The following is a 27,642-nucleotide window of genomic DNA, read 5'->3' on the forward strand; positions in this document are numbered from 1 at the left end:
TAGTTGACTGGTGCATCATGGTCGCTGTAGTTTTACCACCAAGAAGGCGTCTGTCAAGTGATAAAATACTAACTTATTTTGGAACTATTCAGTCGGGGTGGGCAAAATGATCTTAAAATTACATCACGGATATTCCATCATGATATTGCAATAAAAATATTATTGGTAGTAGTGAATAAGTTAAGATTTTTCACAGAATTGCAAAATAAAAGTGTATTTGTTGATATGGAGTGGTACATAGTTCACAATAAAAATGTGTTTTATTTATCTCTTACCAAAGAAAACATACAGAAATAACTCCCTTATAACTTATAGAGCTTCAAACTGTAGAGGGTAGCATTACACCTCAGCTTGTCAGAAATAATTATTAGAGGAGGAACATTAGGATAAATGATTGATAAAAGGAGTGCAATTATAAACAATAATGCAATAGTCAATAATCGTGAATCATGTTTATTGATGTATATCAAAAAAGTAGCTAAAAAAACAAGCTTAAAGCATTACACATTTTTTCATAATATTTGATTATTCTACTTGTGTGCAGCAGATTTCTTCTTCGATGCTACAATAACTCGTGAGGAGTTAATGGTACAGGCCATTGCTTTGTTGCATACTTAATGTTTGTGTACATGTGTGTCTCAATGTGACAGTACGGTGAAACGAATGTGATGGATCGTTACAGCCGTGCTGACCATGTGCGTTGTTGTTTCTTTATTCGCAATCCATCCAGTCACTGTTTGACAGAGTGCGGATGGTTCGTCTTCGCGTGTAGTCGTATTCTATCTGTGTGGATCCATATGAAAAGTACAGGTAACCTGAGAAAAGAGGGGTTTGCGTCATTGATATTATGCTGCACAGGAACACAAGGCTGTGGCAGAAGGACAGTACAGCTTAACTGTGACGCACCTTCGTTCTCAAAAACAGCATCCACACGGGTGATCCCAGGCACCTCTACCTTTATGTATCTTGGGTTCGAAGAATACATCCTTTCCCCACTTTCACTATAGCTGTGAGTAACATGAATGAAGTGGTGTTCATCAATATACGTAGCATCATGTCTGTATGTTTTTATATATGCTTTTTACATTATGTTACCCACCGCCATATGTTCCTTTTCACAAAGAAGAGGGTTTTGCCTGTGAATGGCTCATGAACTGCAGCATCTATCTTATTGACATGTGGAGGGAAGCCAAAGTCTCTGAGAGGTTTGGGATAACCAGCTTGGACAGCGTTTCCACTGATCTTCCAGTAATGGTCCCCTATATGAAAAGGCATAGTCAGAATAGGTGATATTTTGTACTGGTAGCATGTCTTTATGTCTTTCATTTTACTTCGCAAAAAGAAAAGAAAACATTACCTTCAAAAACAACGACAGTATTCTTATACTCATAAGCAGCATCAACGTGGCTGATTTCAGGCCAGACAGACTGAATTTGCTTCATTATGATGCCGTCCCAGGAGCTGCTCTTCTTCCAGAAATATCTGACAAAAGAAAGAACAAGCATAACAATAAGCTCACTGTGTACATTCTTTCATTCATTCATTCATTCATTCATTCACTGTGCTAAAGGTGTTGGAGCCAATCCCTGTTGACATTTGGCAAGACACAGGATATATGCCGGACACGTCTCCAGGCCATCAAGGAGTTACAACATACAAAACATTCATACCTGATACATACACTGATAAGGAGTATCACAAGTGTCATGTATTAAGAAAATATATGATCTCAACTCTCTAAATGACAACAACACATGTCTCACCCATCTTTGAAGAAGTAAAGACCTCTCCCAATGGAGGTTGCAGCATCAAAAACCAGGTCCCTGCTGCACCTGTCTGGTAAAGGTTCGGGATCTGGTGTAGGTTCAGGATCTGGTGAAGGTTCAGGGTCTGGTTCAGGTTCTGGTTTTGGCTCAGGTCTTTTAGTAGGCTGTAGAGTTGTCTCTTCAGTTGGTGATGTTGTGGGTCGGATTCCTTTGAACACAGGTGAGTGTCAGGTGCTTTCACATAGAAAAAAAGTGCTTCTGAAACATAACAAACTGTTGTTTATTAGTCACCATAGATAGCTTGTACTCCCTGTTTGTCGTCATCGGGCAGCTTGTAACCATCTGTGTTCTCATATGTGTATAAGGGATACATCAGGGCCGTCTCCACCTGAGAGTGGGCCATTCCCATTGCATGGCCAAACTCGTGGGCTGCCACCAAGAACAGATTGGATCCTGCATGTACACACTGATCAAGTTACTGGGGATACTAGGCAGATCATAATAATCCAAATAACCGTTTACTTCACGTCACCACCTGCTGAGGTAAGAGTCCAGGTTTCATCTTCATCAAAGTGGGTGTCACCTCCGTGGCCTTCTCCAGGGGAGAATGCATGGGCCAACACTCCACTCACCCCATCAAATGCAGCAAAGTCTCCATGGTCTGGTGAGAAGCAGGAGTAAAATGACCTCTTGATCAAACATTTGAATCACTGAATGATGCAGAACATGTGAATTACCTCCACTCTTGAAAGAGATCATAATGTCAGCGGTGCCACTGGGGATTTTCTTGAAAGTCAGAGGAATGACGTCGCTGTAGATTTTCAGAGCCTTGTCTATGGCGGAATCCACTTCCTCTTGACTCAAGTCTGGTGTGTAGTTAACTATCCTACATGGGGTGTGAGAGTGAAAAGGCTTTAAAGAGGAGTTTCGTTGTGTTTGTGTTTGGGTGAAGTGCATGCTGGGACACGTGGCCCTTTGTTCCGACATGAATATCTTGTGCAATACCTGTATGTGACCACAGACTTTTCCCACTTTGGTTGACCAGCAAAGTGGCTGTAGCGGGCCGCGTCTGTGAAACCGCAGCGGGGCTGAGACATCACTTTCATTGTGCCGGAGTCCAAGTGCCCTGTCACGTCCAGGCCAAAAAACTTTTGCATTCTTCTCAGAGTGTCGTCAAAGGAGTCGAGGGAGCTGCGCCGCACAGTTTTGGGTGCAGTGACACCCACATCAGAGAAAAACTGAGACAGATATTCCTGACAAAAAAAAAAATTAATAAGAATAACTCCTACATTTACCTTCCGCACCATGTGCACTCTGACCCTAATAATTATAAACAACTTATGCAGATAAAACTACAATATTATAAAAAGCTAAGTAATTCAGAATTCTGACTAATACAGGCTGTTTCAAATATTTTCTATTTTGTTTCAAAAAAGTTTTTTCATGTGGCACTAATCCTCTTCCGTATATTTTCCGTATATTTGTCTTTCTTGACCTTCTTTTGATTTTTTACTTGCTCTACTCTTGACACTATGAAATCTTTGAGCATTAAATACTATTTACTAAATACTATGCACTGTGCCAATCTCAGATGAAATAAGGCGATAGGCGGGGTTACACACGGGACATTTCGCCAGTCCATCGCAGGGCCACATATAGAGACAAACAACCATCCACTCACACTCTTAAACCTACAGTCAATTTAGAGGGTCCAATTTACCTAATCCCCATATTACATGGGGTTTGGACTTTGGGAGGAAACCAGAGAACATGCAAACTCCATGCAGAAAGGCCCTCGTTCCAACGGGGTCTCAAACCCAGGTCTTCTTGCTGCAAAGGCAAGAGTGCTAACCACTATGCAATGACCATGTTTTGCATGTATTTACAGTCATTCACTGTCTCTCTGCAAAGTACATTTTTCCCCCCGTTAGTAGCAGGGTTTATCATTCCTTCTACTTGCCTCACAGTATTAACAGAGTAAATGAAGCCCCACATTCCTCCTGCTGCCTCACGACATTTGCTCAACAGTATTATCTTCTCTCCATGTACGTGTAGCAGCATTAGATCATTAAAGAGCTCCAAACTAAAATGATACACCAGCTGCTATTTGTGATATTTTTTGACGCTCACTACTTTCCGCCCCCACAACTGTGATACCTGCGGCATTAAAACCACACCCATTCTTACTACCGTCGACCATGAGTGGCATCAAATCCACCCAGAACGCTTGAGGATTGTACCGTCATTCTATTCAAGTGCACTTTCCCCTTTAGGACAATATTTTGGGAGGTATTCACTGCTATAAAGCTGGCACTACACATGCACAGTGCATTCTAGAGAAACCCCCCTCAAATCACACCAACAAATGTTTACCTGGGCTTTAGCGAGCTCTTCTTGGCTGGGTGCAGTGGTGGGCACAGCTCCACAAAATGCTGCAACCACCACTATCATCACCGTTCGAACAGCCAGTGCTCCTTCCATGACGCCTTCTTCCACCGCAGAGAAGACACCAACTGCAGCTTCTTCACGCTTCTCTCTCTGTGTACGCTCTGCTCAGATAAGGAGCTGGAATGCACTGGATTGCTTGTATCTGCTAAACAGTCGATTTCAGTGTTTTGGATGCGAGAGTTGGGAAGGTTGCACGATGGGGCAATAAAACATTCCTGCAAGTGTCTGAACAGGCCCATTCAATCAACAGAGAGGAGATTAAAAAAAAACTGCACCGATGAGCGAGGGAGGTGGAGGGTCATAGAGTTAGGATAAGGAGGTAGGTAAGTGTGGGCCTGTATGAACATGAAACTGATCAGAAACTGTTCTGTCTGAACCATCAAGAGGAAAACACAAGAGTTTAAATCAGGTGATTCAGTGCATTGTTGTTGTCGAATAATAGATTATTCACCTTTAACTCAAAAACATGCAATGTGATTATCCAAAATTCAGCAGCATTAAAGGTCCAGTGTGAATAGGATATTTAACAATTATACCAGTGCTTTTATTTAAATGTACAATTACCTGAATGTTTAAATTGTTCATGACCACAGAATGAGCATCAGATTGACCCTCTGTGACTCCGCGGTCCACTGTGGAGTCTTTCCGCCTTCCATCCTGACCTCTGACCTCATCAAAAAAAGCCCAGCAGAGGGCGTACGTCCCGCGGCTGCCGAAGAAGACCAACCTGCCAAAGGTGATGATGGTACACTGCCATCATGGAGTCAAAGGGACAAGGCCAGACTGAGAGGGCCATTGCTTGCAGTCTGCCACCGCTCCAGGACCTGCATGCCAGGACACTGAGACTTGCAGGTAAGATTGCAGATAACCCCTCTCACCTCTGACACAATCTGTTTGTGTTGCTCCCCTCTGGCAGGAGGCTGTGGTCCATCAGGGCCAAAACAATGCGACACAAAAGCATGTTCTTATCCCTCTGCATATGAAGAGAACGTGATTGGCTGCAATCATCTGACACAACTCACCTCTGATCCCATAAACGTTTAAACCGTTTAAGTCTCCCAAATTCTTTGGAGAGTTTTGATAGATTGCAATTTAACTGAGTTAAATGTGTCCAATTAAATCAGTTCACCTTTCAGCTTCAGTCTGTCCTCTCTACATCCACAGTTTAATTTTCGTTTACCTGCTGTATGACCATTGTTGTTTTTTGGACCTCGACTCTAGTCTGTGTGATTCTGATACTGTGGTTTTTGCCCCAATCCTTTGCCTCAGTGGTGAGTAGACCAACTCACCTGACTTGATGTTAATATAAATGTTCTTTTTGGTATAGTTTACAGAAAACATACCACATCAGTGCTGCTAAAGAACATTAAAAAAAGAGACACATACAAGTATAAAATAATAAAAAAAATATGTTTATTCAGATGCTATTGAATACGGTGTGTTTGCAGAGCTGATGAAATGTTAAAATGTTAAATATTGAAAAAATAATAGAATTATAGGAGAAATATTTTAAGTTTAATGTTGTAACACCGTTACCCGTACATTCACTTGCATTCAACACAAGTTAGTATTTAGTGCAACGTAGGAAGTAGCTGTTCCTCAACACACGATACAACCTTCCAGACTTCAGGTCATACTCAAACATATAGGGTCCACTGTAGAGGTAAGTGAAGCCTGCAAATACAGAAACACACAGTGTTGTAAGCTGATAAGATGTGATGGCTAAAGAGTTCTGGAATATGAACATATAAATATTCACTTTACTTCTCAAGAGGTAAGAGAAGATTAATGCCACTCATAAGTGGAGTTTAGGAGGATGACTGTTCTTAGGCTGAATATCTCTGACGTCAGTACTCACCTCGGTACTGGAAAGCTGCAGTCACCTTGTTGAGTCCAGAAAAGGTCTGATCGATACGTTTGGGGAATCCCTGGTCCATAGATTGTCTGGCATTATCATAACTGAACAACACAGACAGTCAATTGCATGTTTTAAGAGTAACATTGTGAAGTCAAACACGGACATTTGACTCTGAACACACCTGTAGTAATTGTTGTCCACAAAGAACAGAGTTTTGCCTGAGTGTACGTCATAGAGGGCAGCATCGATTTTCCTCACGTTTCTCGGAAAACCAAATCTGGTCAGTTTTTTTGGATAGCCCCGCTCTGGTCTGTAGCCGCTGAAGGCATACACTTTCTGACCTGTTCGAACGATATAGTTTAAAAACTCACAACTTTGGCAAAACATGACATAGTGACAGATTTGTGTGTTTATGTACCTTTAAAGAAAAAGATTCGGTCCGACTGCCTGCTCTCGAAAACAGCGTCAATATTGACCGGAGCACTGGGCCAGAAGCTGGTGATGAGGCTTTGCTGAGGCGTGTTGCTCTGTGGATAGCTGCGCCAGAAAAAACTGTACACAAAAGCCAGGCACTTATGTTGAGAGACTCTCTTCTCAGACGTTGGACTGACATGTTTTTTTGTATGTGTATGTGTGATACCTGTCTTTGAAAAAGAACATCTCTCCTCGCAGGGTGGTGACAGCATCCAACACCATGGTTGAGTCACAGGCGTCAGGGGTGGTGGGAGGTGGAGGTTCAGCTACAGACGGATCCTTCTCAGTGTTTGGACCTGGGGGTTAAACGAAATGTAGATCAGAAAGCATAGTGCAGGAAAACTTAAGCACGAAAACAAATCGTGCAAGAGATTAAAGAGTGCGTAAACTGTCCGGCCTGTGAGAACTGACCATAGAGAGACTGGATGCCGTTGACATCGTCCCGGGGCAGAACAAAGGTCTCAGGGTTTCTGTATGTGTACGTGGGATACATGAGAGCACCGGGGTCATCAGAGTGAGACAAGCCCAGGGAATGACCGAATTCATGGGCTGCAACCATGAAGAGGACGTATCCTGTACGGCAGAAAACACAGATATCAAAATTCAGTTACATTTAAGCTCGATAGGAACAGTGGACTGATAGAGGGTGAGAGTGCCGAGGGGGATGCAAGTGCAGAAGGAGAGGGGGTAGGGGTAGGATAAGCATAGCACAAACTCACCTCTGTTGGAGCGGAAGGTGAAGTCTTCATCCTCGTCAAAATGAGCATCTCCTCCGATGCCATTAGATGGAGCGAAGGCATGAGCCAGAGTGCCGTCACGGCCGTCGAAGGGGTAATAATCTCCATGTGCTGTTGAGCCAGAGCACACGTGTGTTGACTTAAAATCTGTGCGACTTCATTTTCGTTTCGATGTAGTTTTCACTTGTGTTTCTGTAAAATCCAAATCATCTGAACTCTTAAGTGTATGCACTTCTATCTTCACCAAGATTATCTTTTCTTGTATGTAGTTTGTAGAGATTTATGGGATATCATAACCATAAATCTGAGCTTAGGGTAAAAACATCATGTTCAACACCTTCTTAGCCTTTAATAACAGTGTGGAGGAGTAGCTCTGAGCGCTGACATGCCACTGTGGAATGACTGTTTTCTCTATGGTGTGCTGCGTGATGTGCAATGTGAAACTGTACGGTAATTGTCCAGATGATCCCCTTTTTTAAAATAGAAATACAGGGATATATATACATTCCTAGAGGTCACATTCAAAATAGAGGATAGATACAGTAGCAAAGATTCTCCTTGGATATTGTTCATTGTGTTTGGATCCTGTGTTTTGTGTCATGTCAAGACAGATATCCTACAACACTGCACTAAAGCGAGACAGCTGCAAACAGGTTAGAGGACGACCGAAAACAAAGGTTCAATCCCATAAGTTTCAGAAGTGAATTCGTAGTCCGTCAGGTCATCTTACTCGACAGAGCCGGTTTTCAGATGAAGGATGTAATGATCTCCTAAAATAAGTATTTCAACATTTTATGGTGTGTTTTTTTCCCCACTACTTATATTTAACAAAGTATTAGCTTTTTTCACGTAATAACCAGTAAGCAACTGTGTTTTTCCCCAGTTGTATTGATATTCCTTTCATTGATGTCCATTTGATGTTCAAGACTGAGAAACCACATAGTTAAAGCTAAAAAATAACTCACACTGGCTCCCGAAGGAGATCATGATGTCAGCGGTGCCACTGTAGAGGCGTGTGAACCTCAGTGGAGTAACTCTGGCCCAGACCTGCAGCGCTTTGTCGATGGAGTCGTCCACCTCTGACCTGGACATGTCAGGCGTGTAGTTCTCAATCCTGTCGGATGGAAAAGTTGTCAACAAACAACTGTCTCACATATTGTAAGTTCTCTCTCTCTCTCTGGCTCGCTCAGATCAGTCACCTGTAGGTAAGGCTGTTCTTCTCCCACTTGAGGTTTCCTCCAAACGTGGAGAAACGGGCGATGTTGCCATCTGGAACGCCACAGCGGGGCTTCTTCATCATGGCAATGGTGTCAGTGTCCAGTGTCCCAGTGATCTGAAGACCATAGAATCTCTGCATCTCAGAGAGCTTCTTGCTCACAGGGCTGATCCCTCGTCTGGATGCTGTACCTCTTTCCTCTGTCAGATTGAAGAAATTCTTCAAATAGCTCTGCAAAACAAGATAACAATTTCATATGTAGTTGTCAGCTTATTCTTTTTCTTAATTTGTGGAATAGTGGCAGTTTCCAAAATGCACAAATTAAAACCTAGTTCTTTCAAAACTAACCTCTGCAAAGTTTTCATCTTGCACGGTCGTCTCTGACTGTGGGTCACAGTGAGCTGCCAATGCGAGGCTCAGGAGAACACACAGACTGGAGGACCTCATCCTTCCTTTGTTGCGTGTCTGCACTGCACACAGGCTGTTATATAGGCTGAGAAGTGGACGTCCTGAGGAGTGGGCGTGTTGGGCAACACAGAGCAACATTCCATGTATGAATTTGCGGTTGTTTGCTGAAACGAAACAGTCTCCTACGCATGACGGCGATGATGCTGCTGATGACCTAACAGGGTAGGTTTGACATTTACATACTGAAACAGACAATAAAACTATAAATGAAAAGTCATGTGGAAGTTTAGAACCTAAAAGTCAAATGTGATGCAGTTAATGAGGAGAATGTTGACTCCCATCATTAGAGGTGCTTTAATACTCATACATAAAGTGTTGTTATTCTATATGTTTAAATTATGAGTATCATCGCTGTACCCCTCAGGCTGCTGTTTTTGCTGGTAACATTGTCAAGCCGTGTCCTCCGTGAGCAAACACCGACAAGCTTGGTCTTGTCTTGGAACAAAATCCCTGTTGCCTCAAACCAGCGATAACAGCTATAACGAGGTCTGCCTGACAGCTCGAGGATTACGCGTAGATGCCACTGGTGATCCCTCGGCATGATGTGCTGCTTCACTCATTATGTAAGAACATTTTATTGATTTGACTCACTATTTTATAATTGGGCTTTATAATGTTCCTTCAAAGTTTCCGGAATTAGTTTATGTTACTGTATATTGATGGGTGCTAGAAAACAAGTGATGGTTTGCTTCTTAGTAGAAGATAACTTGGGTAATTTGTGTTGTGGGTGCAGCTCTATTGAGGGTTGTTAAAGATGGATTATGCTCATAAATGTTGGTGAATGGTTGTCTTGTTGTCTTACATGCAACATACAGTACATGAGGAGTCTGGATGCCTGACCATTATGCTGGACGAGAAGGCCTGGCTCACAATCTCTGTTCCAGTTCATCCCAAAGGTGCTCAATGGGTTTGAGGTCAGACCAGTCGAGTTCTTCCACACCAGAATCTTCAAACAGTGTCATCATAGTCCTTGCTTTGCATGTTGGAATAGAAAAGGGTCACAAAGTTGGAAGCATAGCATTGTCCAAAATGTTTTGGTATGCTGAAGATTGTCCTTCATTAGAGATAAGGGGCTTTGTCCAAAGCCTGAATGAAACACTTTAAATCAATAATAAACAGGTGTGTCCAAATACTTTTGTCCATATAGTGATAATCGCTGTATGTGATTACATTTCTGTAGTAGGCTGTGAGGACACATTTTTATTCAAACCTATCTTTGTGAGGATATTTAGGTCATTCTTGCTGGTGGCTTTTTAGGGTTTAGACTTGGCTTTAGGGTTAGAATTTGGTTTAGGGTAGGAGTTAAACATTTAGTTGTGATAGTTCAAAGTGTCCTCGACAGCTGCGAGTGAGATGTGATTCTGTAGTGGAGTGGTAGTGTCCATTTATAGATGTACTTATACCCAAACATGAACTTATACATCCATCTCTGATGATGTCTTGGAAAACACAGGTGAGCATGAATCACCGTTGCTGTTTCTTGGAGCATGTTTTCATGTGTTGGAGGGAGGAGGAACTTCTCCCACTGAAAAGTGAGCGGACACCAGTGGAAATCCCCCCAACACGCGTCAGAGAAATCTTTCCACATCTCTTCAATTTTTAAAGATGTTTAAGTCAATCTAGTATCTGTTTGCTTAGCAGCAAACAGCAAACAGCAAACAGATGGCGATCAGGTGGTGGACAAAGCGAGTGTTTAACAGCTTAAGACCTGGATATTAACGTCAGGAGCTCATACAGCCGAAATTGTAAAATCAGATGGAGGGTTGGTCAGTTTACAAGGGACCGTCCTGACACGGGGAGAGCACGCACACTCCACACAGAAAGGTCCCACACTGAGAGTTTCACCCACCACCTTCTTGCTGTGGGGCAACAGTGCTCACCACTATTCCACCCTGCCGCCATAAGGGCTTACAAAGACACAACAAGCAGAAAACACCACAAATTACCACATACAGTAGCATCTAACAATATACACACAACAAAAGGGTGGATACATTATTCTCTTCCTTAATAACCATGGATGTTCTATAAATCTGGCTAAGGCATAGATCTCATTCTTAAATAACCAACATAACGTATCACAATTAGAAAGCCAATATAAATCAGTAGACTTTTATACACAACATTTTATACCCTCTGCTCAGTGAACACAGGGCAGTGGAGCAGAAAATGTAACGAATCCTCAACAACATTCAAACATAAACACTGGTCTTTAGGGTTAACTGAGCACACAAGGACCTCTTTTGAAATGATATGTTAAAGAGTTTTCTCAAGCCTGGTCCTCAGTGTCCTCGCTCCAACACACCTGGTTCCAATAAATAGCTCGTTATCAGGCTTCTGCTAACGAGCTGACCATTTGGACCAGGTGTGTTGGAGCAGCAGAATATCTAACACATGCAGAGCAGGGGATCCCAGGACCAGGACTGAGGAACCCTCCAATAAGGTTCAGTAAAGTAATCCTCTTTAATTTGAACATAACACCTGAGCTTTGGTGTACTCCAAATCTCCTCTTATATATATGAAGCAATTTCTCTTTGACTGCATTTCCTTATAGTGAAGTTTATTCCTAAAAATGGTTGGCCTTCAACTTTTATCAGATTAACACAAACACAACTCTAACGTGCTTTGAGTTTCACTTTGTTATTCTGCCCCCATGTGGACAAAATGTTTTAACACTCGTGTAGAAACAAGTATTTATTGAGTTTATTTTTGATGAATTGCTAGTCTATTAAAATTGACTGCACTGCAATATAAAGCTAAATCATAACACAGACAGCGTCAAACAAAATGACAACAAAACTCAAACAAAAATGGGTTTGAACGGCTTTTATTTTGACAATAAATACTCCACAGTCTCCTTACTGTGTTACATTTTTGTAAACAAATGGCAAATATAGATTAAGTCCATGGTTTTCAAACCGTGCATGTACCACCAGTGGTACGCAAGCTTCTTATAGGAAATACAGAAATACAGTTCTACTGTATAGACCAGGGTATGTGATCGGAGGGGAGCGAAGAATTTGTAATCACTGTAATTTAAACGTTGGCGATAATGTTACTTCAAGAGCTCAATGAAGAGTTTAAGAGCCACTGGATTAAGTTAATCTTCATCAAACACAAAATTAAAACGAGCAACAAAAACAGCAACAGAAATAATTAATTAAGACTGAATATTACATCAATAAAATAAAAAAAAAGTTAAATTAACTTCAGCAAAATAACCAAATGATCACAATGATCATTACAGAATGTCAAAACAAACAAACAAAAAAACAACAACATGTAAGGTGCTTTTAAGGTGCTTTCGCAGGATAGGCATAACGCCAGTATACCCGTAACTGTGTAACATTATAATTATACACTAAAAAAAATAATGATACTTTGGTGCCTTCATTAAGCTACAAGCTACATTAAGCTTGCTAACTGAGCCGGTCTAGTACTTAGTGCAGGGCAAGAAGTAGCTGTTCCTGAGCACGCGGAACAACCTCCCACTCCTCAGGCTGTATTCATACATGTCAGTTCCACTGTAGATGTAAGTAAAACCTGTGGAAAACAAAGATGTAAACTGTTAATTCCTGGTTTAAGGAGTCAGTTTGAGTTATCTTTGCTATAATTACTGAATGAGGAGCTTTGAGTATAACTCACCTCTGAACTGTTGAGCCGCCGTCACCATGCCGTTCAATCCGTTAAAGGTCTGATCAACACGTTTGGGGAATCCCTTATCCATAGTCTCAAGGGCCTCATCATACCTGAAGACACATTGACGGTATTTAGAATTATTTTAGCATTTAACAAGGCTTTTTTTTTTACCTAGAAACTTTGCCATAAAAAGACGCAGATCACATGATTTAAACACACCTGTAGTACTTGTTGCCAACAAAGAAGAAAGTCTTGCCGGAGTGCACGTCATAGAAAGCAGCATTGATTTTCGTCACGGATTCAGGCAGACCGAAACTGGAGATGGACTTTGGATATCCAGTTTCCAGAGTGTAAGCGTTGTAGGCCCACACTTGGCGATCTGCAGAAGTGAAGAAAATAAAAAGAAAAACACTTATCATATTTTGTGAACTCAAAGATGAATGACCTTGAAATATAAAGAATTGAAGTGGACAAACAAAAAAAAACATACCTTTAAAGAGCATGAGCCTGTCTGATTGCTGGTTCTCATAAGCGGCGTCAACGTCGGTGGGTGCGTCAGGCCAGAAGTTTGTGATGAGACTCTGCTGAGGCGTGTAGCTCTGAGGGTAGATGCGCCAGAAGAAGCTGAGAACACACAAAAGAGAATAAATCAGTTCAGGGGGCAAAATGTGAAGATGTGAATACTCAGTGTCTTTGTCGTCAGGAGTGAGCTTTAAGAGGAAGGTGATCAGCTCAGAAGAAGCTTCATGGAGGAGAGGTGAAGCAGTTGCCTAGTGCTAATAACTGAAAATGTCAATAATACCTGTCCTTGAAGAAGATCATCTCTCCTCTCAGGCTGGCAACAGCATCCAAGACCATGGAGGAATCACAGGCATCAGGGGTGGTGGGGGCTGGTGGTTCAGGGTTAGGGTTCTTGTCACCGGGGCCTGAAGGTCAAATTAAACAACATTTAACATCGCATGAAAGTCACGTGAGCACCAAGTTTTAGAGGAAATCCTTCACGAGACAGTAGCCGAGTGCTGTTTGTGTCGGCTGTCACTATTGATTCAGCAAGTGAGCCCTCACCATAGAGAGACTGGATGCCGTTGACATCGTCCCGGGGCAGAACAAAGGTTTCAGGGTTTCTGTATGTGTACACGGGATACATGAGAGCACCAGGGTCATCAGAGTGAGACAAGCCCAGGGAGTGACCGAATTCATGGGCTGCAACCATGAAGAGGACGTAGCCTGTACAGCAGAAGACATAGATTCACAGGTGAGTTACAAAGCTCATCTCGGGGGTAATGAGGTAAAATAAAGTCACTTATACTCTGACTGAAGCGTAAGTATTCAAAAAAAAGGACAATTCACTTTATGGACTCACCTTCGTTGGAGCGAAAGGTGAAGGTCTCATCCTCATCAAAATGAGCATCTCCTCCGATGCCATTAGATGGAGCGAAGGCATGAGCCAGAGTGCCATCAGGGCCATCAAAGGGGTAACCATCTCCATGTGCTGTTGAGAAAGAGCACATTCATGTCATACAAGACTGAGAAAACACAGAGTTAAAGCTAAACACTAGCTTGGTCAGAGGGAAGGAGAAATAGAACTATAGCTTCTGTGCTTACATCCGGCCCCGAAGGAGATCATGATGTCAGCGGTGCCACTGTAGATGCGTGTGAACCTCAGCGGACTGACTTTGGCCCAGACCTGCAGCGCTTTCTCGATGGATTCGTCCACCTCTGACCTGGACATGTCAGGCGTGTAGTTCTCAATCCTGTAGGGCAGAAAAGTTGTCAGCAAACGCGTTCAAAACATTCACTTCTCTCTCTCTCTCTCTCTCTCTCTCGCTTCAGATCAGTCACCTGTAGGTAAGGCTGTTCGTCTGCCACTTGTGGTCTCCAAATGTGGAGAAACGAGCGACCTTGATGTCTGGAATGCCACAGCGGGGCTTCTTCATCAGGGCAATGGTGTCAGTGTTCAGCGTCCCAGTGACCGGGAGACCATAGAACTTCTGCATCTCAGAGAGCTTCTCGCTCACAGGGCTGATCCCTCGTCTAAAGGTTGGCCCACTTTCCTCTGTCAGGTTGAAAAACTTCTTCAGGTAGTTCTGCAAGAGAAAACTCGAGTTAGATACTCAATGCTGAAATGCATCAGGAAATCTTATAAGTCAAAGCAAGTATACAAACCTCTGCAAAACTCTCATCCTTCTCAGTAAAGTATGATATTGGCACACAGTAAACTGCGACTGCCAGGCTTAGTAGAATGCTCAGGTTGAGAGTCTTCATGTTGTCGTTGACTGTGACTTTACTGGGCTGCAGGCTGCCGTTATAAAGGCTGGGGATTGGCAGTGTTGAGCAACTACCTGAAGGAGTCAGTGACTCAGTAAAGCCTTTTATGGGCAACAGAGGAAGTGAGGCTTTGATTGCTCTCCCACCAGAAAAAATTCCCCAAAACAGACACTGAATTAATGATAAAACAATGTATTTGTTACATAGTGTAACAAAGTTGTATATAAAAATGAATCTAGCACTATTGCCAGTTTAGGATATATGTATATATACAGTATACAGTACATACAAAAGCTCCAGAAGCACTAATGAATGGTAATAGTGACTTTTTGTAATCACAGAAAAAGAAGCAGGTCTTTCAATGTGCAGTAAATTAAATTTTCTACAAAGACGACATCTCAGAAATGACGAAAAAACTATGCTGAAAGCAAGGCGTCAGGGAGGACTAGTATTGTATGATCACAGATTGTTCAGTTTAAGTCATTATAGTCTATTTAAGATTTAGTTAGTCTAAACATAAAACATATTAAAAAAAAATTGGATATATACATGAATTATGTAGATCAGAGGTGTCAAACTCATGGCCCGTGGACCACTTGTGTCCCCCCACTTAATATAAAGTCATAATTGTTATTATTATATTATTATTTATGTCAGTTTTTTTATTTACAGATTCATTTAGCGTCATAAATACATTTTGTACTGTAAACTAAACTATGTTCCATATCAAAACAAACATTTTTATTTTGAAATTCTATTAACTATCACCAAAAAATATCATCATTGTTATATATTGTGTTTTTATGTTTTTTTTTATATTATAAATAATTTATTATTATATATATATTTATTATATAATTTATTTAATAATTTTTTTCTACTTCATTGGCCCCTCATGATGTGTGGACCCCAATTTCAGTTTGATACCCCTGAGTCTGTCCTGAGATTAATATGGTCAAACATGAGTTGATAAACAAGAAATAAAACTGAAACAAAAATTAAAAAAACCCACCAGGAACTCTTCTTTTTAAAGCGTGCCACTGTTTATGACTAAATCAATGATAAATGTATGTTACTATACTATCACAGAGATTATTTTTAAAATGTCACATTATCAAAGAGAAGAGGTGTAGCCAGCCATTTTATTTGGCATGTATGAACTAAATTTTGCAGTTTAAATGTCGCACATAAACAGCATTTTTTATGGCCACAGACTTTGACTATGTGATCAAGTACAAATCAGAATATTTGTTGTTGGGGTTGAGCCAAAAGTCAAGTCAACTTTATTTCTAGAGCACATTTAAAAAACAACCAAGGCAGACCAAAACACTTTACAGATTTGCAGTAAAGGCACAGCAACAAAACATATAATCAATAAAAAAAATAGAAGTAAAATAGTAAAATAGTGACATAATAGAATAGTAAAATGGTAAAAACTACCTAGAAGTGTCCGGGTTGACTATTCCTATCCTGTATAAGCCAAGGAGAAGAGGTGGGTCTTTAAAAGCGATTTAAAAAGTTTAATGGTGGGGGCAGATTTAATTTTTAAAGGATCATTTGCCAGAAACTCACTGCTATTAGTAGCAAATTATCAAACGTATCCGTTCTTTTTTCTTGACTATCAAAAGAGTATTTTTGTAAATGATTTTCCTTCATCTTTTTAGTCTTATCTTCAATCGTCTGACGTCGGGATCACGCTGTTGTTGTAGCCTCTGGCAAAGCGGCAACGTCACATGCACAAGCACGAACACGACGCACCCCGTCATCTTTAAATCCCCCCATTATTCTACATTTCAAGTTAAATGTGAGTCACTGTATTTTCTGCAGTTAAATGAAATACATATTTTTTTTATGTCTCACATGTTCACATGGACAAAATATCTGTAAAAATCCATGACTGCATACACCCGTCACATCACTGTTAGTGGAAAGCTACACTGTACTCTGTGTTACCAAATATTAGACACTGACAGGAACAGTAATGATTTAGTTGTAATGTTATGACACGTAATTAACTTAAGCAACATCCTTCGACACAGACATTCACAAGGAATTCATTGTTTTTTACATTTTTGTTCCCATTTTTAGTGACCAATTAGTCACTGTGTCATAATGATGCAAACCTAAATACATTTTGCATTATGTGACGTATCTGACTATAGCACAGTAGTATTTTGTGGTAACTATATTTTACATCAACTTTAAACACAATTGCTATTATTGCACCATTTTATTACACCCCTGTTTAAACCACTTCCCTATGCTATTCATCACTTCTCATTTTTGTGTAATGTGCTTTGTGATTATTGGTGAATATAACTAGTGATGTAACACAAACACACACACGCACACGCACACACAAACCACACTGCATCACCATACTTTGCAGAAAATCTTTTTTCTTCAGTTCAGGAAGTTTCGTTGTCTTCCTTGTTGCACTCCAACACTTCATTAGCGGCGCTGGTGGAGATGACGTGTCTAGAGTTGGAGTCATATTTGTAGTGGATGTTTCCCTGGAAGAAGTGCACAAATCCTGTGGAAAATCAAGATACAGTGTTGTAATAATATATAAAATCAATGCAAATGTATGTTCAACTACAATAAGTCATTTTTGGAATGTTAATATTAAACATTTTTACAGGGTTCCCACACCTAAGGACCTGTGTGAGCCCCTATTTCACAACACATAGTATTTTAACATTGGATTATGTATAGAATGAACAAAGTGCACATTTTTGTGCAGAGATGTAGTTTTTCTTGAGGACACCAGGCTGCTACCATTTTGGAGAAGTTGGTCCTTCTAAGTAACATTTGTGCTTTACAGCACAGGAGCATCTCAGTATTTTTTTGCACTGAAAAGTGCGTAATTCACTCTCACCCTATTTTATTACATTTCAATTAATTTAATTTGATCGTAAAAATGCTATGTGCAGTTCTCTTTGTTACGAAACTGATTGCAAAGCAGGAAGGTGTTGTAACTACCATCATAGAAGACAGCAGCGTCTATCGGAGCTGGAATCCCCGGCCACATCTGCTCTATGAGAGCCGGTGACTCCTCCATCATCTTCTGCTGCTCATTGTACCTGAGTTTCATACACAAATGACACAGGGTAGAAATGAGGCTCTTAAACTCCCTGCACTGAATTACCCATTTTTGGTCACTTAACTGATGTTTCTTCTGACACAGATAAAGGCATCATGGTCATGACTGAACGGCTGTAAACCCACAGCGGATGAGAAATCACCAAGTCTGTGACAACAGATGCTTCTGTAACTTGTAAGTACATAAAAATAGGGAAGTAGTGTGATCTTGTGTTTACTCACACAGCAAAACATTTACGCAAAGCAGCGTGAGAATCTTTCAAGGACTGTGTCATCATGGTTCCACTTAATGCTCCAAACATACACACTTGTTACATGGCTGTTTATCTGTTTACAAGACTAAATATTAAGATGGCCCACAAGTACTAAAATTTGCTCCATAAATAAATGTAATTATATATATATATTTTTTTTTTTTGCCATACTGAATAATTTTGATGGAAAAAACTCTCAAGCTTAGCTCAACAAACAACATTAACAACAACAAAGAGATCGTTAATGACACAAAGTCACCAGAGGTTCATTCTCTCTAAAATGTAGCTTCCAGCAGAGACAAGATAATGCAGGGATTTTTTTTTTAACCAACAAAAGGCTCAACTTATATGTCGTTGCAATGTTGCTTTATCTCACTGTATTTACTGACTGTAAAGCGTTCACTCCCCACTCCAAAGAACACAGGAGAAATCAGTTGTTTTAAATTATAGTGCACAGGAGTTATCCAACCCACTGCTGCTTCCATCAGTGAGTTCAAATTAGTTATTTTGTGTGACCTGTTGTTTGAAATCCATTGTTCAGGTTACTAAACCAATGTTGTGTGTGCTAAAAATGCTCATTTTCACTACGGACACTCTTTGGTGCTGGGAATGAGCGGACCACAAACAAGATGATCAGTTTTTGACTTCAGAGAACATTGCACGAAAATTATCCAAACCCTAATCCCAAACCAAAGCCTCTAACCTTACCTAACCCTATGCCCTAACCCCTGAGCCTCTAATGCTCTAATCCTCTAACCCTAAACCAACCCTAATCCCAACGCCAAATCCCTAAACCTCTAATCCTCTAACCCTCAAACCCTTACCCAACCCTAACCGCAAACCCCTAAACCCTAAACCTCTAATTTTACCTAACCCCTGAGCCTCTAATGCTCTAATCCTCTAACCCTTAGCCAACCCTAATCCCAACCCCAAATCCCTAAACCTCTAATACTCGTACCCTTACCCAACCCTAACCCCAAACCCCTAAACCCTAAACCTCTAATCCTCTAACCTTACCTAACCCTATGCCCAAACCCCTGAGCCTCTAATGCTCTAACCCTTTAACCCTTAGCCAACCCCAAACCCCTAAACCTCATGTAATTTACATTATGGGAACTTGATTTTTGTCCCCATAATGTGACTGTATAAACATATTTAAGTCCCCACAACATAAGGAATACAGGCACATCGTATTTGGCAATGTGGCATTACCTCATAAAACCAGACTTCATAAAGCCTATCACTTGAAGTGAAGCTAATAATGTGTAACACCTTACGTACTTCCAACACTCGTGGCCTGTGAAGAACACAGTGTAGGAGTCAGTTCTGAAATGAAGAGCAGCATCAACAGATTTTACTCTGGAGGGGAAACCCAGGTCTGAGATGTTTCTGGGAAAACCTTCCTCAAGGACTTGCTGCCTCAGCAGCCAGTACTGATGTCCTGCAACAAATATCACATATTTGTTGATAATATATGACCCATGTAGACATAATCTGCAATTCTATTAAAGAATTGTTAGAGAAATTGCTTCATTTACCTTTAAAAAACACAATCAGGTTTTCTCGCACATTCTGATAGGCAGCATCCAGGGAGGGAGGAGCACTGTCTGGCCAGAGACTGTTTATCAGAGTGATTCCAGTTTCATCAAACTGAGGATGTTTGCGCCACATGAATCTGAAAAGACAGGAAATATGTCCAACACCATTGTCCTCATTGATGTCCTTTAAGCATGTACATGGGGCACTTTATGTACCTGTCTTTGAAAAACAGCACCTCCTGTTGTAATTCTGTTACAGCATCGAATGACAAATCCGGATCACATTTGTCCGGCGTTCTTGGAGGAGGCGTTTTTGAGAACAGTGAAGCAAAATTGGTGCTAACACCTGCAGGAAAGCCAAGAAGGAAATGTGTCTTACTGACAGAGACAACAAAGAGTCTGACGTATGAAATAATCCATTGCGTTCTCTTCAGTCATAATCAAAGAGAACCTGGTAACTTACAAAAATACATCATCTGCATATAGTTTCATAATGTCGCAGACAAAGTGGAATGCATATATTCATAAAATGAACCATACACATGAACAAAGCGTCACTATATGGACAAAAGTATTCGGATGCCTCACTATTACATTAACAGGGACTGTAATAATGTATTTAAATACATATAAGGGAGACTAATATGGAGTTGCTCCCTCTTTTGCAGCTATAACAGTTTCCACACTTCTTGGATGTCTTTCCACAAGATTATAAAGTGTTTCTATTTGTGTCCATTCATTCTGCATAGAGCATTTATGAGGTTAGGCACTGATGTTGGATGAGAAGGCCTGGCTCAAACTCACTGTTGCACTTCATCCCAATGGTGCTCGCTGGGGTTGAGGTCAATCAGGGCTCTGTGGGGTCAGTCAAAATTGTCCAAAATGTCTTGGTGCTAAAGTGATAAGATTGTCCTTCACTGGAGCAGGAGATAAGTGGCCTAGTCCAATGCCTGAAAAACAGCCCCAGTTCAATGCTGAACAGGTGTGGGCACATGCTTTTGTCTATATAGTCGAAGTCAAAAAATATGGACACTTTCATTCTGATAGTAACAGACTGTGGGAATTTAGATTTCGTATAATTGCACAACTGTCACTGGCAAATGATTGCAGTATCATGACGAAACAGTAGAAAGAGGACGTTGTGGTTTTTTGCTGTTTGGCCTTCAGTAACACTGCTGTGATTGAACACACAGTCCTGATTTACAACAACAAAGATTGTGTCAGTTGACCATGAAGAGGATTACTTACACGCATACCTGCAAACTCTCATGAATTCCGTTTAAAATTACAATCAAGAGTGTGTGGCACACTTTGTATTTTGCCAGTGTAGTTCTTCTAAAAACAGGTGATGAGATGATGGTGTAAGAAAGATTTTTGGTGACACAAGACTTCAGCCGAATCCTAGAGAACTCTGCCCTTGTTTACCTATAACCGCAAATTTTAAACATTCTGTGTGACATTGTCGATTTCCATTTTCATAGATATATAAAGCCAACCCTCTGATCACAATCGGTCCTTGCTCACTCCAGTTCCAGAAGCCCCTGGTCTTCGCATCCCGGGCTGACGTTCTCATGCTCTTTTAACTTTTGAACAAAATTGTCCAATGCATGATAACAACTTTCTCCCAGCAGACATAAGAGTCCCTTTGTTAACTCCTTTTCTAGGGATATTTTGGATTCTAATAGATTCCATCCATGTGTATGTGATGGCCTGTCAGAATGATGGCTTCCTGATGATCCAACAAGTGCAATACTTACCATACAGACGTTGGATGTCTTTGACGTCACGGAAGGAGAGCCGCAGCTCATAACTGGGGTCAAAGATGTACGCGGGGTACATGATGGCTCCAGGGTCGGATGAGTGGGGCAGGCCAAGTGCGTGGCCAAACTCATGGGCTGCCACAGCAAATAAGTTATAACCTAGAGCAGGAATAGAAGCCATGTGAGGTTGCACAGAGGGGAAACACAAGGGTAATGTAAACACACGGACATCTGGACATCACTGAGTCAGTCCATGAAAATACATAGGGATACAAGGGAGCATCATTGAGACATCATTGAGACATGTTTGTGGCTTAGAATGGAGAACGTCATACTTGTCAGTAGGGCAGCGACAATGAATCGTCAACTATTTTGATAAACGACTTATCAAGCTCTCTGACAAGTAGTTGATTAATCGAGAAAATAATCAAGAGATTAATCGATTATGAGAATCATTGTTAGTTGCAGCCCTACTTGTCAGCTAAGTCTCAGTTAGAGAGTAATAAAACGTGAACTACTCTTTTAATTTTCATTAAAATCAAATCAAAAAGCCATGGTAAATGTTTTGCATGAAAGTTTAATTTCTTTTAAGTAAGTAATTAAGTAATTAAGTAAGTATAGATTGTTGTTTAAAGCAGTTCATGGGAGATGTATGAAGTTAAAAGTAATACATTTCATTTGATAGTTTATATTTTAGGACAGATGGGCCAGAAGCTTTATTTTGTGTCTGTTCACCACAAGTTAGCAGAGAAGCTATTGTCTCTTTACTTTTGGACATAGTTGGGTTAAACAACAGTATATTCTCAAGGGCTACCAGTAGAATTAAAGCTCCAGGCTTCTTCAGCATCAAAGTGAACATCTCCTCCAACTCCAGACCCAGGTAGAAAGGCATGAGCCAGGATTCCTCCTTTGCCATCAAACGGTGAGCCGTCCTTATGATCTGCAACAGGCAGTGCAGCCAACAAAGCATCTATTTAATCAGAGACCTGTATAGGGTTGCTGTGTTTTTGCGAATTCGCTTAGGGGTTCTCTTTAGAGCTCACCGCCGTTGTGGAAAGAGATGACGATGTCAGCCTCTCTCCTCCTCCGCTTGCGGAATTTCATCGGTGCAACGCTGGACCAGAGTTTCCATGCTGCCCTGAAGACTTTGTGAAGTTTGGAGGCAGAGATGGGAAGGTTGGAGCCAGTGATCCTGAAGTAAAAATTAAAAGCCCTTGTTCATGTTTTTTCTCAGCTGTTACAATGAGAAGAGTAGAATAATCTTTTTTAACATGACACTTTAAATAGTTGATTAATCAGCTGTTATTTTGATTTTATAAACTATATACAAACATTGCTGATACAAATAACCTCTCCTCTGTGGTTGTGAGGCTCTAAAGCTGTTTTTTGTGAATAAATTCCACCCTGAGCAGACGCATTCATGAGGTGACATAGGGAAGTTGGGAGAAGATACAGAGTGATTAAATCTTGTTTTGCCTGTTTTGGCATTCCCCCTTTGCACACAGGAAGTGATTCATTTTATGGAGATGGAGGCAACATCAACATTGTGTACTATTAATGCAGCTGCAATTACTGCAGCTGTGACTGGAAACAGAAAATGACACACACTAACGTTTCAGAAGTAAGTTCAACTGCTCAAAAACTAACATTGTTCAGCAATTGATGGATAAACGCGTCTTGCTCCTGCCTGCCACTGCACTGCCTGCACTAACACTCCCTCTGTCAGGTCTGATAGTGTTGCTTGACAGACGCTATTTGCAGGTGAAATACCTAGCATACAAACAATGTTAACATTGTTTTTCTTCACAAAGACCAAACATCCATCGATCGTCAACCGCTTATCCGAGATTGGGTCGTGGAGGTAGCAGCTCTAGCAAGCGCCCTATGCTTCCCTTTCCCTGGCCACATTGTCCAATGCTGACTGGGGGATCTTCAGGTCCTCCCAGACCAGCAAGGAGATATACTCTCTCCATCTAGTCCTTAATCTGTCCCTAGGTCTCCTCCCAGTTGGAAATGCCAGGAAGGCACCTTGGTGACATCCTTACCAGATTTCAGAACCACCTTAACTGGGTCCTTGCGGGAGACCCAAGCCCACCCATTTCAGGTGCTTGTATCAGACCAAACAGAGGCAGGAACTGCTTTTACAACAGTTTTGAGTTTTATGTCTTAACAACAAATTACAGACAATCATTTCCTTCTCAGGTCAAAGTTTCAGCTCATCCAACACTTGAATTTCAACCATGTTAACGTCACGTTTCTATCTACCTGTACATTTAGCTCAAAGCAGAGACTCACACTGAGCTTTTCGCCATTGCAGTCGAAATTGATTGTTACTGGGACGTTCTGACCTGTAGCTGAGGGTTCTCCTCCTCCATCGTATTGTGTCTTCAAATCGCTCCACATCTGACAGACCACAGCGTGGCTTCTTCATGACCGCCACAGTCTCTTGGGTCAACTGTCCACTTGGAGGTAACCCAAAGAAGCGTTGCATGTTCTGGAGCTTATCGCAGAGTCCAGTCCTCCAATCAGCATCTCCGCCTGAGTCCACACTCCTCCTCTGTCTCTCCGACTTAAGCTGGTAGCCATAGAAGTGCCGTAGATACTCCTAAAGATGTGTGCAAAGTGTTGTATCACTACCGCCATCTAAATGATAACAAATGTGGTTTGACAATATAATAACGGTTAAGATGGAAACCAACAACAATGTGTAATCTGTTTGCAGCATAACTCCTGTAATCACATTGGTTGAGGAGGAACATAAATGGTCATCCGCACCGAGAAATGACAACAGTCTTCACATTCCAGGCATTTTCCAGGCATTTTCTCAAACCTTTAATAACAGCACGCTGCAGAAACGTTGATGCGCTTGCGGGACTGTAAGCGACACAAGGCCTATCGACGCTGTAGCCCGCAGCTCTGTAAACATCTGTACAGTAATCATCATAGCCAGATGTTATTCACTGTAAAACTTTGTGTGTGTGTGTGTTGATTGTCAGACCGGTCCATTCATGAACCCAGATACAGTTGATGAAGTTGATGTTTTCTTTTCTTTTAAATTGCAATGCATTATTACACATTTTTTGTTATATAAGGCTAACATCTGCAATGGTGCGAGTACATAATCCATTTCAAGCCTGAGAATGAAAGTGAGTCTTTCACCGATCCAACCTGTTGGGGCTTTTGTTGGACAGTCAACCTGTAGCCATTTGCGAGTCATGGCTTTTCTGCCACTTGCAAACATAATTTTTAATAAATATTTGTCTTTTTCCTAAATGCAATGTAGCAAATAAGTAGTCCAACTCCATTCCTATCACCTTACAGCTGCAATCTCTTGCCAAAATAGTTATTAAAATAGTTATCAAAATAGTTTTTTTTGGCAGGCCTCGGACAATTGGGGTCCCACATTGTCTCCAAAAAGAGCCCAGGCTATTTATACCTTGTTTGTAAAGCTGTTAGATGAGGGCTGATGCAATATCAGCCCTCAATATCAGATTCTTTCCAACCAAATTCCCTCAGAGATCGTTATCATCTGTGTCTCACATATCTCAGAATGGAAGTTTTTGATTTAGATAAGGGATTATTTATCTGTATAATGTTTTAGATACCTGATGCTTTTAGCTTATGTCAATCAGTGTACATAATGTATTGACTGTAAGTACCCAGGCCTATGAGGTGACTCAGAGACCAGTATAAGTTCTGTTAGTTAGTGTGAAGGAGAAAATATAATTTAATATTTTACTGTAAATTTGGAAAACAACATCATTCCAACGACATAGCGGTAGGATTGGCGTTCGTATTACACAGTCTATTTTATCTGTGTTGTAATAGACAGTGGTTTTCATTTATTATGTCTGCTGTTACCACATGATAAGCTGGCTTAATTCTTGAGAAGTGAGAGGCTGAGAGTGGAGCCGTGTGGCTGGTGTTCACATCATTAAGTCACTATCAGTGCAATTACTTTCCGTCAAGGTGTAGTTTCAGAAACAGGGCTCCAATCCAATCCTTTTCATGGAATTTCCTCTAGAATATTTGTATAGAAACAATTCTACTAGTAATTTATAATGGTTCAAACCTATGGAAATGTTAAAAGTTACATGAAACAGTGTTTTCTTTTCTTTCTTGGAAGCAGGACAGGAAAGAAGCTTTTAAGCAGGAGTCAGCGTGGCTATAAAGTCGCTGAGAGGGAATCTCCCATGAATAATACTATGCACTATCCTGCCACAGAGAGCTGTAAACACCAGCTTGACTTTCCGTTGTTTCTTCACAGGTATAATATGACATGTATAAAGTGACAAAAATACCTCTGCAAACTCCTGGTCAGCCTCAGATGGCCCAGCATGGCATGGTGTAGAAGGATCTGGGGCGTGGAAAGGCAAACCCATTACAGGAACCTGGCCGGGCACCAGAAGAGTCAGGAGACTCAGCCAGAGCATCTTCTTGTTTCTTCTTCTTGTTTGTCAGTCAGATAGGCAGAGGAGTCCCGGCAACCAGAGTCTATGTTTATGACATGTGCATGTGCTAGTACACAGGGCTGTGTGCAAATCTGCAGTGAAGACCACCTGTTAATTATGTGCAAGTGTTCCTGTCCAGAACAGCAAAGTGGCTCCATACATAACAGGGTCTTCTTTGATGTCTTTTATTATTATTAAAGAACAAGCACAGCCTTAATCTATAAACTATCATCAGACCCATCAGAACTCGACGAGAATATGCCTGGATAAAACTACAGAGTTTTGGGAGACGGTTCTATGGACCGATGAAACCAACCTGGAACTGTTTGGACATATGGACCAGCGCTATGTCTGGCGTGCAAAAGGCCAGGCTTATGACCGTAAGAGTACCATCCCCACGGTCAAGCGTGGAGGTGGGTCATTGACGATGTGGGGCTGTTTCTCTGCGGCAGGAACTGGCAGTCTTGATCATGTACCTGGCATCATGGATTCCCAGAAATACCAGGCCATAATACAGAGGAACGTGATGACTTCTGTGAACAAATTGAACCTTGGACTCTCCTGCAAGACAATCATCCCAAGCAACCCTATGACACTGTATATATTGTGCTGTGCAATCCACAATTCCCCCCAGAGAAGAGTAACTGGATCTGTGAAACATGATTGTATTGTGTTATAAGACCAACTTAAATTAAAAATCAATGTATCTTTCTCAAAATCAAACCAGTTTTATGAATTGAGCATGGTAATGACGATGTTTTAATGATTTTCCCTTCTCATTTTTGGCGACACCAGTCACGCCTTTAAATTTGCGTCACCTCGTGAACAAATGTGGTGCGAGTGGGTGGATATTTATTCACCAACAAACCTAAAGCCCAACCTCACAAGCAAAAAAAAGAGTTCTGTCTCTTACATGAAAATGTTCTTTGGACCCCTGAGACTGAGAGACCATAGTCACTGACCAAAGACTATATTGAAATGACAACTGGGTAGAGATTCTAACACTTGATGGTAACTTTAATATTGCTCTAAAAAATTTTTATGCACACATCAAGGCGTCATCCATGATATCAATTGGACTTAAAATGTATAGCACACGTGGCGAGAGCCTCAGCAGTGACGTCTGAAGCAACAAGTGCTTCGGGACGTGCTGCCACTCAGTTGATCAGCCTTTGGGGCAAGTTGGGCATTCCCAGCGTGAGTCATGTCCGCACTGATGTGTGTGTGTGTGTGTGTTTTACTGCTAGGACACATACTTGAAGCAGGACTATAACCTCTGTCTATAACCTCAGGGTCTATAACATGCGATTCTCAGCAGATATGAGTCAAAGAGAGTGGGAGAACTGGGGAAGAACCTCTATTATTACACATGGTGACGCTGACTCACAAGCTTCTTGTTGTCTTCCGCAGGCCAAAACTGGATTTGTCGTTTCCAATAAATCCTGCCACCTTTGACAAAGGTTCATATTACTTTGCACTCTGTACATTCATTTGCTATGGCTTCACGTAATGTGAACACGACGATGGAAATGACGTATTGACAGAAACTGACAACAACTGTGAGAGCAGTTATGCAACTCCAGTTTACGACCTCTGAAAGTCCAGGGCAACATGATTGACACTGCGTGAGTGTTTATGTGACTGCGTCTTAAATGACCGCATG

At 41.2% G+C, this 27,642-nt stretch overlaps 2 protein-coding genes across 2 annotated transcripts; both read right to left on the reverse strand.

Moving 5' to 3' along the window:
* Positions 1–437: 437 nt before the first annotated feature.
* Positions 438–8,979, reverse strand: LOC131458671 (uncharacterized). The gene is made up of 21 exons (XM_058627872.1): positions 8,848–8,979; positions 8,483–8,730; positions 8,249–8,397; positions 7,266–7,394; positions 6,958–7,119; positions 6,713–6,842; positions 6,491–6,624; positions 6,254–6,413; positions 6,073–6,173; positions 5,791–5,888; positions 4,779–4,964; positions 4,140–4,319; positions 2,772–3,019; positions 2,504–2,652; positions 2,302–2,427; positions 2,058–2,219; positions 1,764–1,974; positions 1,358–1,482; positions 1,100–1,259; positions 907–1,007; positions 438–815 (listed from the first exon to the last, which is right to left on the reverse strand). The coding sequence occupies exons 1-21, from the start codon at positions 8,944–8,946 to the stop codon at positions 712–714; spliced, it is 3,162 nt and encodes a 1,053-aa protein (XP_058483855.1). The 5' UTR covers positions 8,947–8,979; the 3' UTR covers positions 438–711.
* Positions 8,980–11,778: 2,799 nt separating this feature from the next.
* LOC131458672 (uncharacterized) lies at positions 11,779–26,110 on the reverse strand. Its single transcript, XM_058627873.1, has 20 exons — positions 25,830–26,110; positions 23,877–24,133; positions 22,572–22,720; positions 22,343–22,468; positions 21,526–21,687; positions 19,985–20,114; positions 19,769–19,905; positions 19,512–19,671; positions 17,857–17,957; positions 17,314–17,407; positions 14,773–15,115; positions 14,449–14,693; positions 14,212–14,360; positions 13,970–14,098; positions 13,672–13,833; positions 13,409–13,532; positions 13,097–13,230; positions 12,826–12,985; positions 12,613–12,716; positions 11,779–12,510 (listed from the first exon to the last, which is right to left on the reverse strand). Exons 1-20 carry the CDS (start codon positions 25,959–25,961, stop codon positions 12,401–12,403), a joined length of 3,108 nt encoding a protein of 1,035 aa, XP_058483856.1. The 5' UTR covers positions 25,962–26,110; the 3' UTR covers positions 11,779–12,400.
* Between the last annotated feature and the right edge of the window lie 1,532 nt (positions 26,111–27,642).

The sequence above is a fragment of the Solea solea genome, chromosome 4, assembly GCF_958295425.1.
Source record: "Solea solea chromosome 4, fSolSol10.1, whole genome shotgun sequence".
Lineage (NCBI taxonomy): Eukaryota > Metazoa > Chordata > Actinopteri > Pleuronectiformes > Soleidae > Solea > Solea solea.